The sequence below is a fragment of the Quercus lobata genome, chromosome 4 (genome assembly GCF_001633185.2).
Source record: "Quercus lobata isolate SW786 chromosome 4, ValleyOak3.0 Primary Assembly, whole genome shotgun sequence".
NCBI lineage: Eukaryota > Viridiplantae > Streptophyta > Magnoliopsida > Fagales > Fagaceae > Quercus > Quercus lobata.
Genome location: NC_044907.1, coordinates 25885558 through 25903351, shown reverse-complemented (window position 1 = coordinate 25903351; position 17794 = coordinate 25885558). Strand labels below are relative to the sequence as shown.

General features: G+C 37.0%; 2 protein-coding genes across 2 annotated transcripts; one reads left to right on the top strand and one right to left on the bottom strand.

Moving 5' to 3' along the window:
- Positions 1 to 3612: 3612 nt before the first annotated feature.
- On the bottom strand, positions 3613 to 6894 carry LOC115984908. The gene is made up of 3 exons (XM_031107893.1): positions 6603 to 6894; positions 5529 to 6446; positions 3613 to 5027 (listed from the first exon to the last, which is right to left on the bottom strand). The coding sequence occupies exons 1-3, from the start codon at positions 6892 to 6894 to the stop codon at positions 3613 to 3615; spliced, it is 2625 nt and encodes an 874-aa protein (XP_030963753.1).
- A 3003-nt stretch (positions 6895 to 9897) lies between these two features.
- Positions 9898 to 17749, top strand: LOC115986387 (dynamin-related protein 1E). Its single transcript, XM_031109338.1, has 16 exons — positions 9898 to 9936; positions 10216 to 10375; positions 10635 to 10698; positions 10815 to 10922; positions 12708 to 12809; positions 13677 to 13727; positions 13821 to 13882; positions 15140 to 15230; positions 15315 to 15379; positions 15746 to 15940; positions 16022 to 16141; positions 16223 to 16293; positions 16422 to 16647; positions 16780 to 16830; positions 16933 to 17310; positions 17399 to 17749. The coding sequence occupies exons 2-16, from the start codon at positions 10235 to 10237 to the stop codon at positions 17525 to 17527; spliced, it is 1854 nt and encodes a 617-aa protein (XP_030965198.1). The 5' UTR covers positions 9898 to 9936; positions 10216 to 10234; the 3' UTR covers positions 17528 to 17749.
- The last annotated feature ends 45 nt before the right edge of the window (positions 17750 to 17794 follow it).

Below are 17794 nucleotides of genomic sequence, written 5' to 3'. Positions count from 1 at the left end.
AGGTTGAAACTAGGGGGAACTTTCCTTTCCCTTGTTTGCCAAAAGCCAATGGTGGAAATTTCTGTCATGAGTTTTATTCAATACTTCAAAGCTAAACATGCGTGTGTAAGGCTCCAGTTGTCTTGGTATGATATCCTTTTTTGTCGGAAAATGTTTTTAGCTGAATACTTTATTACTCAAGTAACAAGTTACATGTCTTTAGCCCAAGTTAAAGACTTTTAGGGAAAGCTAATTGTTTTATAGGGTTTGGTTATGTTTCAGAAAATATCCTAAAAAACATTTTTCATCGTTTCATTTGTCTGAAAAATTACAAATTTATATATATATACACACACTATATTCTCTTACAAACATTAGATAACAATTTTAATTCACCGTTTTGAAATATGGATACAAAACCACTAAAATTAACCTAAAAATTAAGAACAATCATAATAAAATGGTCATTGAGGCCCATCTTATTTCATTTTTTATCCCATTGTTTTTTTCGAAACTCCTTCTTCAGCTAAATGAGATTTGTGCAAATATGACGATTTCAGCGAAGGGGTGAGGAAACAACTAAAAAGTAAGCTGAAATATGAAGATATGATCCATAACAAATTAAGCATAATTGCAAACTTTGCAAATTAGTACACATTAAGAAGGGTAAATATGTTGGTTGGTACATATTTCATAGATTGAGAGCTTGTTTGAAAGCTTGTTTCATAAATTCATAGGGTGCTTTGGTTATCATATTTTGGTCATAAATTCATTCGAAGGGCTATATTTTGGGTGTGTGAACTATAAAAATACTCCCACGATTTGAGAGTATTTTTATTGTGTCTATAAAGCAATGGACATCATTTTTGTTTGTTCTTTGATTTTATTTATTATAATGTATATTTCAAAAGTTTTACATTTCTCTTATTTATTTGCATTTTATTTTACCTTGTACTTTACCATCGTCTTAGAAATTTTTTTCCTACCAAAAAGAATCTCTAACCAAAACCTAAACAGAACATCCATGAAGAGACGTAAGCCCTTTTTACATAATTCCAAAGGCAAGATAGATGGGACAGATACCCAGGTCCCAGTACACAACTCCTCATGTAGATAGGGGAGAACAAGGGAATGCATTTGAAAGATGCACTTGTATCTGTAAGAGCATATCTACTTGCTTCTTTTTTCATTTTTCATTTTTTTTTTGGTCAACCATGGAAATTGCATTAAACTAAGAATTAGTCGGTTTGTTACATAGCAAGTTAGCTCTATCAGAAGCTATAATGCTTTCCACCACAGGTGGTGGATTCAAAAATACAACAAAAGAAGATAAATTACTTGCACCCAATTTGGCCAATGCATCAACACATTAATTGGCCTTCCGATAGACATGAGTTATTTGCTTGTTAGGTATCTCTCTCACTAGGTTCCTGCAATCAGTCAACAATGGTTCCGTTAACAGGTTGGTAATAGTATTGTTCATAAGCAAGACATCGCTTAAGGCAATCTACTTGCTTCTTTACGAACATCATTGACATACACTAATATTGGCTGAAGGTTTAGGGGTTTGAGTAAGATTGAGGTATGTGGAATTGATGTCCCTAACAACTCAGTAAATATGCCATGATATTCTTTTGACATTTTGATGTGATTATGCAATTTGATTTTTTTATTCTTAATTGCATTGTGAGTTTTTTTTGTGTGGTATAGTGTGTGTTTGGATACAACTTATTTTGCTGAAAACTTAAAACTGAAAATTGAAAACTGAAAACAATAAAAAAAAAAAAAAAAAAAATTTACTGTTTATTACTATTTGGCACTATTCATTGGCCTAAATATACTGTTCATGGCCAATGAACCGTGCATAACACGCTAGTTTAAAAAAAAAAAAGCCTGAAACGCAGACGCGCAATACAAACAGACCTATAATCCACAAATTTGTGATGTGAAAGGAAAGTATTACCCAGGTTTATAATTATACGACAAATTGATAATTTAAATGGTAAGAATCGGTAATTGAAACAACGTAACTATTGTGAATTGAAAAATAACAAATAGTGTAGTCAATTCAAGATGATCAATCTCCTAAACTTGAGAAAGAAAATAGACATTTTTGGTTAATTTTCTAATTAATTTTCATTAATGTATTCAACGTACATAAATAGCTAAGGATGAGATAACCTTATCAACAAATCATTAAAAAAAAAAGGAACTAATCCTATCCTAAAATATAAGAATTTATTTGAATACAAATAAATAACAATACTATTCTATCTAAGAATCCTTATTCTATCACTTATCTAAATTCAAATAATTTATTTAGTACCCAAGTCATAACAGTAACACTATTTATAAAAAAACAAGATAGCAATTCTAGAAGAGGAGGCACAAGATTATATCATAAAATTTATAATACTTATTATATTAAGTCGGTGCAAGCATGACGTATTAAATCTAACTTTTATTATTAAAACAAATAATTATGATATATAGCTTAAATAATATAAAGTAAATAATTTTTTTTTTTAACTTTTGAAATATTTTTTTATAGTATAATTTTGATTAGAGTAATGTTTTTGAACTTTTAATTAACTCCTAATAGAATTTAGGAATTAAATCTGAAACCAGTTAAAACTATAAGGAAACTATATAATTTATATAAATATTTAAAAAATATTATCTAGTGTAAGGAGACTATAGCTAAAGAGAGTGTAATAACTTTTTTTTTTTTGATGGGGGAAATATGAAAATTCATTCATTTGAAATTGAGTTACAACAGAGAGAAACAGAGAGGACATAACAAGCACAGCAGAGACTTACAAGCCACAATCCTCTAAGATTACATGCCTCACAAAACTTGGACACATATCCTTCCAAATCCGGGAGACACCAGAGGAGCTGGCAGCTCTTGCTAAATCATGGGCTGCTCTGTTGCCACTCCTTTTCAAATGCTGAAAAGAGCACCAGGAGAAGGAGGAGGAGACATCTTTGATGTTCTGAATGATGTGCCCCTGTTCACTGCCGGTATCACAGCCAGAAAATACCCTGAATAACTGAGAGTGCATCGGACTCCACAAGGACATGGGAGATTCCCAAAACTGAAGCAAACAGCACCCCTTCTTGCAGCGCCAAAGCTTCAGTAGTTTCTGCAGAGAAAGCCGCCTGTAGGACTTTGCTTGACGCTGCAATGAGAGAGCCCAAACAGTCGCGAATCACCACACCAATACAAGAAGGTCTATCATCATCAAAAGCAGCGTCGTCAACATTAACCTTGTAGAAACCCGAGGGAGGGGCTTGCCAAACCGATGGGGAAGGAGGCGGAGAAAAAATAGGGAGGGTGCAAGCAGCTTTGTACTCGCCCAGTGTTCTATTTGCCATCTCCCAAACCTGCCCTGGAGGAGTGCCAGAGTCATCAAAAATAGCTTGATTGCAGTTCCACCAGATGGACCAAGCCACTGCAAAGAAAAGTTCCAGGTCATTTAGGGAACCTTTATCAATAAAGTCAAGAACAATGTCCACAGGATCTCTGGCTGAGTGAAGAACATCAACTGGACAATTGTGCCAATATGTCCAGGTTAGCTTAGCATGATCACAAAGGAAGAGAGCATGGGCAGTGGATTCAATAGCCATGTCTCAAAGAGGGCAGAAACTTGAACAATGAATACCCCTGTGACTTAAATTGAACATAGTGGGAAGGCCATTGACACAAAGACGCCAAGCAAAAATTTTGAGTTTTTGAGGAACTTTTTGACTCCAAATCCTTTTCCACAGTAGCGTTTTTGAATTTGATGAGGAACACTCCCCAACCTCATTTGAGTCCACAAGGGAAGAAGCAATGTGGTATGCGCTTTTGACAGTAAAGACCCCCCGCTTATTGCCAATCCAAATAAGGTTGTCTTTGGGTAGATTATAATTAAGGGGAATTTTTAAGATCTTGCTAGCATCATAGGGCAAAAACATGGACTTGACCAAATCTACTTTCCACCATTTGGTATCATTATCAACAAGGGAAGATACCATAGGATAGTCGTCAAAATCAGTTTGGGGCATAATCACTTTGAAAGAGGAGGGCGTTGGCAGCCACTTATCCTCCCAAATATGAATTCGACGGCCATTACCCACCCTCCATCTAGTGCCTCTCTTAATCACCTCAAGACTATTATGAATACTTCGCCAAGCGTAAGAGGGATTGCTTCCTTTTTTGGAGTTGAGGACTTCATCATGGGGAAAATATTTGGCTTTAAATATCCAAGCCATCAAAGTGTTTGGGTTGGTGAGGATTCTCCAACCTTGCTTAGCCAACATGGCAAGGTTGAAAGCTTGGATGTTTCTAAAACCCATACCACCATGGAACTTTGATTTACACATCTTCTTCCAACTAAGCCATGATATTTTGTTCTCATCACCCCTTTGCCCCCACCAGAAATTCCTCATCAAATTTTCAAGGTCTTTGCAAAGTGTCTTAGGGAGTTGGAAGCAACTCATTGTGTACGTGGGCACTGCTTGGGCAACCGCCTTGATAAGGATCTCTCTCCCCCCAATTGAAAGGAGCTTTCCCTTCCAACCAGCCAGCTTTTTCGCCACCCTTTCCTTAACTTCCGCAAACACCAAAGCCTTAGATTTGCCAATGATGGAGGGGAGCCCCAAGTATTTATAGTGCCTGGAGTCTTGCATTGGTCCAAGGATATTTAAAATGCATTCCTTTCTCTCTTGCGGGCTGTTAGGGCTGAAAAAGACGAAAGACTTGTCGGTATTGATTTTTTGCCCCGAGGCCGCTTCATAGCGGCTGAGGATGTCAACAAGATGCTGACATTCTTGGACCGATGCTTTGCAAAAAAAGAGGCTATCGTCGGCGAAGAAGAGGTGAGTAAGGGAAGGGCAGCCCCTGCCGATAGCATTTCCATTTATTTGCTTGTCCCGGGCAGCTTTGTGAAAGAGAGTGGAGAGGCCTTCAGCACAAAGAAGAAAGAGGTAGGGGGAAAGGGGATCCCCCTGCCTTATGCCTCTTGTGGGGGTAATGTTTCCACAAGCCTCACCATTGATAATAACTGAGTAGGACACAGAAGAGATGCAATTCATAATCAGGTCCACCCATTTTTTAGCAAAGCCCATCTTAATCATATCCTCATAAATAAAGTTCCATTCTACTCTATCAAAAGCTTTACTCATATCTAGCTTAATAGACATGTAACTTTCCTTCCCCTCATTCTTGTGGTTTAAATAATGCATAAATTCAAAGGCTATTAAGATATTATCCGAAATAAGACGACCCGGAATGAAAGCACTTTGATTTTCAGTGATGATATTTGGGAGGATTAGTTTGAGTCTATTAGCAAGAACTTTTGATATGAGCTTGTATGTAGTGTTGCATAGGCTAATTGGGCGGAAGTCTGCCATTTTTGAGGGCTGGTTGGATTTTGGGATAAGGGCAATATTAGTCTTATTAATTTCAGATATAGGCATATTTGAGTTCAAGACATTTAAAACCATGTTTGTGATATTTAACCCTACAATGTCCCAATATTTATGGAAAAAGATTGCAGACATACCATCCGGTCCAGGAGCTTTGGTTGGGTGGAGCTGCTTGAGTGCAATGGTGACTTCATCTCTTGTAAAGGCCTTGGTGAGCTCAGCATTCATATCCTCCGTAACACACCTAGATAATGCATGGGTGACTTCATTAATTCCACTTGGAGAGGAGGTGGAATAAATCTTCTCAAAATATGATATTGCAGCAGCAGTGATGCTGTCCTTATTCTCACACCAAACACCGTCCTCATTCCAAAGCCCCAAAATGGTGTTTTTTTTCCTTCTTTCCGAGGCGTGGGCGTGAAAAAACTTTGTGTTTCGGTCCCCTTCCTTGTACCAATGAGTCTTGCTGCGCTGTCTCCAAATGATCTCTTCACTATCCAACAGATCATTAATTTCTCTTCTAAGCTGGTTGACTTCAGCCCCCTTATTGCCTCTGTCATCAATGGAAAGAGACGAGAGGGCTCTTTTCTTTTCTTGGATTTTCTTTGTAATATTTCCCACTACATTCTGGTTCCAAGTTGAAAGAGCAGCAGCACATCTTTGGAGGTTGGAAGCAATCCCATCCGGCGTGATGGCAAGGGTGCCGGAGTTCCAGGCAGCATCAATGACTTCTCTGCAATCATCTCTTTTGGTCCACATCGCCTCAAAATGGAACCTACGATTGCGCTTATTAATCGGGCGGGAGGGGTCTGTGGTGATAAGAATACAATGGTCTGATGTTGATTCAACCAGATGATGCACAATTGGATCCTTGAAATGATTAAGCCACTCAGAGTTAGCAAAGGCTCTGTCCAAACGGAGCAAAATTCTGCTGCTCCCCTCCTTCATATTGCACCAGGTAAAATCAGGGCCACAAAACCCCAAATCCTTAAATCCACATAAATTCACAACTTGCCGGAATTTGTCCATTTGGCATTGAGAACGAAGAGCACCACCTGCTTTTTCAGTCATTGAAAGAATTTCATTAAATTCACCACAGCAAAACCAGGGAAAATTAAATTGACTATTAAGAAAAGAAAGGAGTTTCCAGGAATCTTCCCTAAGATGAGTTTCAGGATGCCTGTAAAACCCAGTGAACCTCTACAAAAAACCATTGCTAGATTCTGTAATAACCGCATCAATGTGATAGTCTGAATAGCTCTTAATTTCCAGAACAGTGTCATTGGACCAGAGCAGAGAAAGGCCAACCCTACGTCCCCTACTAGGAACAATAAGTCCATTTGAAAAACCCAGCTTGTACTTAACTTTCTCCATATGCCTGCTAATCAATTTTGTCTCCGAGAGGAAGACGAGTTTGGGATTCCAACGTCGCAAATAATCACGGAGCGCAAAAACTATCCGGGGGTTCCCAATTCCCCGGCAGTTCCAACATAGGGAATTCATTGCTCCCGGTGGTGCTGCTCAGCAGTCACCGCCGATCTCTCAATGTTATTTTGTGCTTCAGTTTGACATGACTCACGTTGTTTCTTCTGGGGCTTGTTTACGTTCTCTGCTAGAAACTCACACGTTGCTGCTCTTTTGGAACCTGAGAGTCTAATTGGACTTTGGTCATTAAGATTAGTGTTTTGAGTTCCCTTTCCTTGGGCTCTAGCAATCCTTTTAATGCTTCTTCTTTTCGAGCTTAAAGAAATGTTGCTGGACTCACTAATAGGTTTGGGGCTGTTAATGGGCTCCTTTGTATTTGAAGTGGTGCTGGTGGGCTCACTTGCATGGGAGGAATTGTTAATGGGTTTCTTTGGGCTGGTTGGTTTATGGGCCTCTAATGCATGCTTAAAACAGCCCACAGCAGAAGGCATGGCTTCTGCTTCCTTTCCTGCCTCTACCGGCATTTGGGCGTCACGTGAAAGCTTTTCTAGAGAGGGTGTAGGGCTCAAGGAACGTACCGTGTTGTCGCTTCTCTGTTTTTCTGCTGACAGTGTGTCTAACGTGTAGCCTTGGTCCTGGTTCATGTTATTGGAGCTCGTGTGATTTGACTGGGCTGATGAGAGCCCCATCTTCTCCGATCCCATGCTCGCCGGACTGGTGTTCATCGGAAAAAATCGATTACCAAGGTCCTCATCCATTCGTTCTTCATGCCCACTACTGCTCGCAGCTTTTTGTTTTTCCAAACCTCCCCTGGCTCCATTGTTTGCACGGAGCCAATCCCCATATTGTCTGCTGCATTCAGACCTGTCTTGAGAACTAGAGCAGTGCTTTTCATCATGACCCAATATTCCACAGAGAAAGCAGAAGTTTGGGAGCCTTTCATATTTGAAGGTGACCCAATGTTTGTCTCCTTCCATGTTTACAATGTTTCCACCCCTTCGAAGAGGCTTGTCAATGGGGATGTCCACTCGTATTCGCAAAAATTTTGCTTGTTCCGACAACCAAGAACGTCTATCAGATTCAATATATTTGCCCAGCTTGCTGCCAAGATCCTTTCCAACTTCCTCTGTCATACTTTCAAATGGAAGACCCCAAACTTGGATCCAGAGAGGAGAATGAGTGAAAGAGATGTTTGTTACTAATAAACCTTTCCTCCATCTGCAAAGGAGCAGGAGGTTATTGTCGAAATTCCAGGGACCATTTCTCTCAACCCATTCTAGTTGATAACTTGAGCTAAATTTGAACTGAAAAATATTTTTTCCTACATCAATGATCCGTAAATCCGGACCCATCTTCCAAACTGATCTAAGAGTTGATTTAAAAGCTCTCATGTTTTGGTTTCTGTCAGCTAGAAGCCGGCCAAACAGACTCAGCTCGCACTCTTCTAAGAGGTTTGAGCTGCTAGCGGTTGATATGGAGATTTCTTCTTCTTCCTCTTTAGTAAGTTGGAGATGCTGCAATCCATCAATAACTACTTGTTCCATCTCAATGGCTGTGAAATATCAAGCCCCAAGGGCTACTAAAGACCCAGGCTGGACCCGTATCAGATGAGGGAGTGAGAGACTCGTGCTAGAGCGAGAGAGAGGAGCTCCTATTGAGGGAGAGCTGAGAGTGTAATAACTTGCCACATAGAGAAGATAATCACTTAATAACCATGACTTCTATGGTGCAATATTTATTAGTATTTAGTATAATATGTGATATAAATTGATTTATGGTCTTTTATTTCGGTGTGTGTGTGTGTGTTTTTTTTAATGGTCTTATCTCTTTCTTATTAATTTGTTGTGTTCTTTGAGTTTGTGAATCGTTTCAAAATTTTTTTTTTTGATAATTTGATTTCTCTCTTTCTCTGATATTTTTCTTTGAGTCCAACAAGCCGATTGATAAATTTGGTTATGACTAACCTATTGGTCAACAAAAAGTCAAAGATCTATCTATCTGAATTGATCAAGTCAAGTGACGAGTTGACCTCAAATCTTTTTTTTTTTTTTTTTTTTTTTTTTTTGTTGAGATACAGTTGACCTCAAATCTGATTTGTATCATTTCGTGATACAATTAACCCAATAAATGAATTGTGGAAGAAGCGCTTGATAACATAGGATTTCAAATTTATAGCATTTTGTTGATTTAAGTCTTAATTGCTATTTTCCAAATTTTCCAATGAAGATATATATTTTTTTTTGGGGTTAAATCCAATGAAGATTTTTATGCTTTAAATTTTCTCTCCCTCAATTATTAAATTTAGAAAAAAATTAATGTTAATGAAAAACGTTTTATTTATTTATTTATTTATTTTTATAGAAGAAATGTAAATGAATAACCTTAACTCATAAGAAAAAGACAAAAAAGCTAAACACATATGGCGCTTAAAACACGGTCCTTTGTTGTTGAATGTTTACTAAGAATTGCCACGGCTTCGGTCCCTTCAGACCAACCTTCCAATAGATAGGCTACTCTCTCTCTCTCTCATCATATACGGCAACAATTCCAATTCCGCCAATCCAATTTTGGACTCTTTTTAATTTTATTACCTTATAAGACTTTGGAGTTTGGACCTCAGCCGCCAAACCCCCACAACGTCTCGAATCCAATTCATCCACCCAGTGGTCCCCACATCCCCCAAACAACAAAAAGACCATTCAAATTTCAAATTTTCAAACCGCGTCCGCGTCCATTCAATTTAATTACATTTTAAAATTAAAATCAAAATCCAAAAAGAGTAAGTAACAGTATCACAAATTTTTTCATAATTTTGTCACAAATTTACTATTTAATAATTTATAAACGGTAAAAATAAAATAATCAAAAGTTCATAATTTTACCATCCATAAATCATTACATAATAAAATTGTGATAAAAATCATAAAATTTATGACACTAAACTTACTCGTTCCAAAATGGAATAATTTTGGCAACCTCACAGTTTGTACGCACTATACAGTGGACCCCACCAATCCCAACGGTGCACTGCACACCGCCTGCACTATATCTATTCTCTCCCCCTGTTCAAAACTTTTGACTCTTGTTCTAAAACTTTTAAAACCATCCAGAAACCGTTCGGTAAATTCAAAAAAATATCTCTCTTTTCTATTTTTAATTTTTTTTTATTCCTTTTAAACTCTCTGTTAGCGTTAGCTTCTATTCCAAGTCAAAATATTATCATATATTTTTCTTTTGTTGCTTGCTGCTTCTTGCTTTTGCTTCTTCTTCTTCTTCCTGTCTTTCTTAGTTTGAACTAGTACGAGTCTAGGGTTTCGATATTTTCGGAGAGACTGTGAGAAATTTACGAGCTTTTTGTGTTCTCTTGTTTGGATTTTTGTTTTTTTGCTGTGAAAAAAGAAAAAAGAGTTGAAAGGATATGGCGACGATGGAGAGTTTGATCGGATTGGTGAACCGGATTCAGAGAGCTTGTACTGTGCTCGGTGACTATGGCGGTGGAGACAACGCTTTCTCTTCTCTCTGGGAAGCTCTTCCCACCGTCGCCGTCGTCGGTGGCCAGGTCCCCCCCCCTCCTCTTTTCTCACCTTTTCTTTAACTTTTTAGAGAGAGAGAGTTTTGACGTAGAGAAAGTTTAGGAGTCAGGAGTGATTTTCTAGAGAGAGAAGATGAGTTCATAAGAAAAAAAAAGTGAAAATTTTCATTTCCGAGAGAGGGAGAGAGAGATTTCAAGTTTATTAGTAAGGAAAAGTTGAAATTTTGAGCTGAATTTTTGGTCTGATTGGTTGTTATTTTTTTTTTTTGGTTTGAAATGAGTGCAGAGTTCTGGAAAATCATCGGTGTTGGAGAGTATTGTCGGGCGTGACTTTCTTCCTAGAGGATCAGGTTAGTGCCTTGTGCTTCGAAAAAAAGCAAAAAGCTTTATTCGTTGATTTTCTTTTTTTGTTATTTTGCTAATGGTGATGAATTTGTGGTATTTGGACTTGCTTTGATCGTTGCAGGGATCGTGACGAGGCGGCCTTTGGTGTTGCAGCTTCACAAGACGGATGATGGAACGCAGGAGTATGCCGAGTTCCTTCACATCCCGAGGAGGAAGTTCTCTGATTTTGGTGTGTGATATTTTATTCCTCTTTTAGTGAATTACTTGTTTTGTTATGTGTGTGTATTTTAAGCTTTGTGAAATAAGCCGTAGTTGCTCAAAATAAGCTACAAATGGTTCTGTTTTGACTCTTAATGAAATAACAATCGGTTTCAGTTTTCGTGGGCCATAACTATGTTAAATATTATGTGTGAGATAATGTAAGAATTTGGATGAGACATAGTAGGTAGTCAGTATTACTGTATTAGTGCCTATATGAAAAATAAGCATTCGGTCTTCATTAGTAAATTTGGAAATTTTGATGATAGCTAGCTGTTATCAATGAAGTTTTATGAGATTCAACTAATTATTTTTGCCTATAATAACTAATACATCTCTAGCTGCTATTTGAAGCTTTTAAAGCATAATTGTCATGTCCTGTTTATGGGTATGCAGGGTTACCCTGCCTGCTATCAAAAGCCTCTATCTAAAGCTCTACCATTTATTCGAGAATTAGATAGAATGAGCACTTTATTTCTTTCAATGGGTTTACACTGACCTGTTTGTTGTGAAAGGAATTGTAGTCTGGGCTAGGCTTTCCTGCTCTAGAAATTATGGTCTAGCTGTTATGTTTGCCTTTGTTAATATGCGGGCACTTAATGCTGAAGCTCTCAAGTGACTCCAAATCAAGGAAAGTTATTTTCTTTAAAAATAGAGAGAGAGAAAATAGTGGTCCAACACAGGTTTCCAAGGGTATTTTTATAGAGGAAATCTATCTTTTGGGTAAGGTTTTGTAGGATTCAGCTCCAATTTTTTGGGTAATATGTTTAATGAAACTGGTTTGGTATTTTACTTAGGAGAATGTTAACCAGCACCGCTTGGTGCTGGTTAAGTGCAGAAAAGACAAAAAAAATTTGTCAGAAGAAGTAAAAAAAAATCTGAAATGGTACATACAAAACTGAAAAAAATGACATAAATTGAAAAAAAAAACAAAAACTGTGTCAGCAAAAAGTGCACGGTGCCGGTTAACACAACCGGTGCCCGTTAACACAACCTTTTTACTTATAGATAATCAATGGTTATGTGGTAGACTAGGTACTCTGTTTTAAGATTTTAGAAAGATGCTCAGTCCCAATTTGGTTACCTTTCATAAGCCATGTTTGGAGGCAAAGGGTAATCTAGTCTATTCTAGCAGTTATAATTTATATCTGGTTGTGTCTTTTAATCCTTGAGATTGAAAAGACCTTAGAAAATGGGATGGATAAGTAATTCATCAAAAAAGGAAGAAAAGAAAAGGATGGAGAAGTTATCACAATGTTGGGCTTCCATCATAGCTTCCTTAAGGACCTTAACCCCTTTTTTTTTGGATATATTTGGTCCCATAATTTGTGACCAGACTAGATAACCTTTTCTGTTTGTAGTTTTTCAGGCTTTGTTTAATGCTTAGTTTAATATTTTAAAACATGCCAGTATGCTCTAGCTTAAATGGCATTTCCTTCACCCATAAAAATGGGTGGAGGATGAGGTCATGGGTTTAAAACCCATTAGGTGCTTGTAAATTACCAATAAAAAAACTTCAATAGTCTAAAAAGCACCTTATTTTGTAAGGATTTCTGGAATTATTTTCAACTTGATTGCCTATTCAAATTTACTTTTGCCTTCTGTGGGGAGTGGCATGAGTTTAGAATTCTCCTCCTTGACTTGTATCAACATTCTTCAATGTATAAAGATTTCTTTTACATTGTTTATTGCCTTCTGTATCTAAGGGAAAAATGATGTTGGAGCTGATATTTTGCCTTCTGAGTTTTTTGTACAGCCCTGGTTCGCAAGGAGATACAGGATGAGACTGATAGAATGACTGGGAAGACAAAAATGATTTCTCCTGTTCCTATCCATCTCAGTATCTACTCTCCAAATGGTGCGTAAGCTTTATTACTTTTGTGTCAAATCTCTTTAGACACTTGTTATTTTGGGATTTTTTTTTTTAAAGTCCTTGGAGTTTTTGTTGCAATTATTGCTCCATTCAGAATGCATATATGATTTTCATTTGTCATTTGTGACAAGTTATGCTACGTTGTATTAATCTCCAGAGGACATTCTTTCCACAGAATATGTTTAGCTTCATCTGGAAAATCCATACTTTTTGCAATATAATCTTAATTTTTTTTTGAATGCATGACATTTTATGATGCTTGTGTAATACCATTTCTTTGCAATTTTAAGCACAGAAATTTTTTTTTCTTCAATATTAGTTAATTGCGTTGACATAATTCTAAACTGAAAAGAAGTGATAGTTTGACTGAAAAAATTAAATGTTAACTTCTCCCTCTAATAATCCAAAAAGCTGATGCAAAATGCACTAATGTGTATAAATTTGATCTTTTGCATGAAAAACAACTAGTCTCTGCAATAGTTGCTTGAGAAGAAAACATTGAATGCATGTTTTTGTCACTTGAGTATGGCTGTTTAGCAGTAGTTTGAATTGTGAAATCTCACTATTTAGCTTCTCTTTGCAAATTAGATATCCTTTTAAAAAAATCATTTAATGGTTTCTTTCTTATTGGATCCCATGTGCATGGTGCATTTATTAAAGGAAAGGAAGAAAAAAAAAATAATGTAAGAAGGGAAAGAAAGATAGACAACAAATTGGGTTCATTTGCTCTTGATGTCTCATACTGGGTAACGTTGCATGGCATGAAGTTTGAATAAATAGTTGATATCATTCTATTCCCCATGTTGTAATATATTTTTTTTACACTAATTCTTGTTTTCCTTCATTTGGCAGTTGTCAACTTAACCCTGGTTGATCTACCGGGTTTAACAAAAGTTGCTGTTGGTATGTTCTGTATCTGATAAAACTTCTGGATTATATGTTGATTATTTTCCATTCATTAACTAAGATATTTGTTCCTTTTTTTCCTCTTTCCAGAGGGACAACCTGAAAGTATTGTTGAAGATATTGAAAATATGGTCCGAACTTATGTTGAGAAGGTAATGGGACTTTTTCTCCTCAAAAGGGGTACATCAATGTGTAATGTGTGGTAGACCCTTTCATTTTGGTGATCTATGGTTTTTCACTGCAACAGTTTACTCTTTTAATTCTTTTAAGAAGCCTAGCTGCTTAGGTGGTAACATTTCCCCCATTTTCGCTCCAATTTAGCAAAGTCAATTTTATTAGATATGGTGCTTCATATATCGTGGTCTAATTTTTCCATAACATCATGAACAATGGAACTTTATGGGAATCAGTGATAGTAATTATTGAGATATTAATGAATTCCATAGGACACTTGGCATATTTTGCTCATTTCTTAGGCACATCTTAAGGGACACTTAGAGTGCCATACGGATAGGCTCATTTGAAAACATGATTGTTATAGGCAAAATACAGATTACACACTTTAAATTTGACTTGTTTTGAATTCAATCCTCTATGTTTCATTGTTTTTCTCCATTCCTACCCTTTAACTTTAATCTGTTTTCAGTCAATGAGCTGTAGCTCAACTAGCACCTCCTCCCCTTTATAAGTGCTAGTCCTTTTGTCATGTTCCAATCACTTGTTGGTTTTAGTATTTTTTCCAAAATGATGTTGTTTTGGTAGACTTAATGGTGAAGATTCGCAAGAAGTTGATGGAAGGACTATGTTGGAAGCAAATGGAAGTTAAAGGACTGAAAAAAAAAATATATATATATATATTGAAACTAGGTCAATGGGTGTAATTCGTAATCTAGCCTTAATAATATTTATGATTATCACATGTTCTGGATTGTTGTTATGTAGGATTTGATTTATCAGAATGAGCAGTTCTTGATCTGTCAACATTATTTATATATCACGAAGCTATCACACCCTAGATTTGTGATCTTATACTACAAGCTGTTTACATTTTTATGCTTAAAAGAACTGCATAGATACGGGTGAGGGGATAATAATGAATAAAAAATTCTTGGATTGTCTTGCCTATAATTGTTGCATGATGTACAATAAAACTAATTATTTCTTCTTTGGATCCTTGTTCTGCAATTTGTTTTGTTTTGTTTTGATTTTGCTTTGCTTGGTGGACTGGTATTGCGCTTAAAAAAAATCAACTAAAGATTTTATGGGTCACTTAATAATCTTTAGATTTTTTAATAATTTCCCTCTTCTCTTTCTCTCTCCCCCTCTAGGCAAGCCTTTCTGTCCTCAATTAGAGTCCAATGCCTTCTATTTTTGTCTCCAGTTAATTTTCCGTCCTCTGCTTTTTGCAGCCTAATTGTGTCATACTCGCAATATCTCCAGCCAATCAAGATATTGCGACATCAGATGCTATCAAACTTGCTAGGGAAGTGGATCCCTCTGGTATGTTTATGCACTTTTTGCAGAACTCTTGACTTGTCGCTTTGTTTAGCCTTCCCTTATGAATCCTGTTTGTAAATTGCACAGGTGAAAGGACATTTGGTGTGTTGACGAAGTTGGATTTGATGGACAAAGGAACTAATGCATTGGATGTAAGATCTCTCTCTATCTCTCACACAGTCTCTCTGTGTCTCTGTTAGTGTGAATACCCCCACCTTTATAAATGGATTTTGTCGATCATGTTAGCTTAGCTTTTAATTATTAGCTAATTTATCTGCATTTAAGTCTCCAAGTGATTGGGACTAACATTTCATTGGGTTGAATTGTATTCAGAGTAGAACAGTGTTTTCATGTACACTTTTTTCCCCTTTTATTGAAATGTTCCTTAAAACTTTGCTATAACGGTTTATTTTTGCTGGATGTCCTGTGCATTTTCTTGATTCAAAATTTCTTTGAAAAATATAAATGTCTTAAAATGTTTATATTCTTTTTGTCTTACATACTTTATATGCTCTCAGGTTATTGAAGGAAGATCGTATCGCTTGCAACATCCCTGGGTTGGAATTGTTAACCGTTCCCAGGCTGACATCAATAAAAATGTTGACATGATAGTTGCAAGGCGCAAGGAGCGGGAGTACTTTGCAACCAGTCCTGAATATGGGCACTTAGCCAGTAAAATGGGTTCAGAGTATCTTGCAAAACTTCTCTCCAAGGTTTTTTCTTGTGCATCTCTCTTGCAAATTAAAATGATGTTTGTATAGGATATCAAACTGATGTTGTGATCTTGATTATAGCACTTGGAGTCTGTAATTAGGGCTCGGATTCCAAGTATAACATCTTTGATTAACAAAAGCATCGAGGAACTTGAGTCGGAGATGGATCATCTTGGTAGACCTATTGCCACTGATGCTGGGGTGAGTGGCTTGAAGCTGTTGTAATTTTTTTGTAAAGAAGATGCTATTTATGCTTCCCTTAACTGAGGTATGATGTTGTAGGCTCAATTGTACACTATCTTGGAACTTTGCCGTGCATTCGACCGGATTTTCAAGGAGCATTTGGAGGGAGGGTAAAACATCTTTCAACTTCTCTTCCAATTTCCAGCTTCAGCTAGATCTGCCACTGTTTTAATTGTGATTGCAATGCTTATAATAATACTGCGTGTCTTTGGAATTTTTTTTCCCTTTTTAAAATTAGGCGGCCTGGAGGTGATCGAATTTATGGAGTCTTTGACAACCAGCTTCCCGCTGCTTTAAGGAAGCTTCCATTTGATAGGCATCTTTCTCTGCAGAATGTAAAGAAAGTGGTTTCAGAAGCAGATGGTTATCAGCCACATTTGATTGCCCCTGAGCAAGGTTACCGGCGCCTAATTGAGGGATCACTTAACTATTTTAGAGGTCCCGCTGAAGCTTCTGTGGATGCTGTAAGTTGTCATGTTTTTCGTACATTCTGTTTGTCAAGTTTCTTCTGGAATGCATTTCCAAGATTGCAGTAAGTTGTCAGAATCTAATTGGTAAAGGTTTCACCTTTGACTGATCTAGCTCTTGTATTGTAGGTTCACTTTGTTTTGAAAGAACTGGTGAGGAAATCAATAGCAGAAACTCAGGTGAATTTTTAGTGAAAATTAGTGATTAGTATTTCCTTTAACTAAGTACTGATGTTCTTTCAATGAGAAATAGGATTTATATTGATGTTTGTGACCATATAGGAGTTGAAGCGCTTTCCAACTCTGCAAGCTGAAATAGCTGCTGCTGGTGGTGAGGCCCTTGAAAGGTTCCGTGTAGAAAGTAAGAAGACAGTTGTTCGATTGGTGGACATGGAATCTTCATATTTGACTGTGGATTTCTTTAGAAGACTTCCCCAAGAGGTGGAGAAAGCAGGAAACCCTCCTGGGCCAGCCGGCACACCTATAGACCGGTACACAGAGGGGCACTTTAGGAGGATAGGCTCAAATGTGTCCTCTTATGTGGGCATGGTTTCCGAGACACTTAAGAACACAATTCCTAAAGCTGTGGTTTATTGTCAAGTTAGGGAGGCCAAGCAATCATTGCTAAATCACTTCTACATACAAATTGGGAAGAGAGAGGTACCTTCTCTTTCTAATCCTTTATATTAACGCCCTGTTAGAAGTATTGATTAAACTTGATGATACAAATAACATGCCTTTATTTCAGGCTAAGCAGCTTGCACAATTGTTGGATGAAGACCCTGCATTGATGGAGAGGAGGCAACAGTGTGCAAAAAGGCTTGAATTATACAAATCAGCCAGGGACGAGATAGATTCTGTATCATGGGCCCGTTGAGGTTGATTGATGCTTGGAGTTGCATTGTATTATATAGTAATTGATATAGAGATCAGATTCTTGCTGAATTGTCCTAGATTTTTGGATAGCTCAAATTATTTCTCTCAATCTTTATTCTTTTAATTTGATCTGCAATTTTTTTGTGGTACTGAGTACTGTTGTATTGCAAACTCGATCCTCCTTTGGTTTTAGCACTAATATATTTATGTTTTGTAAATATCAGACTGAAATAGTTCAGCTTCTCTTCCATTTCCTCTTTTCTTTTTC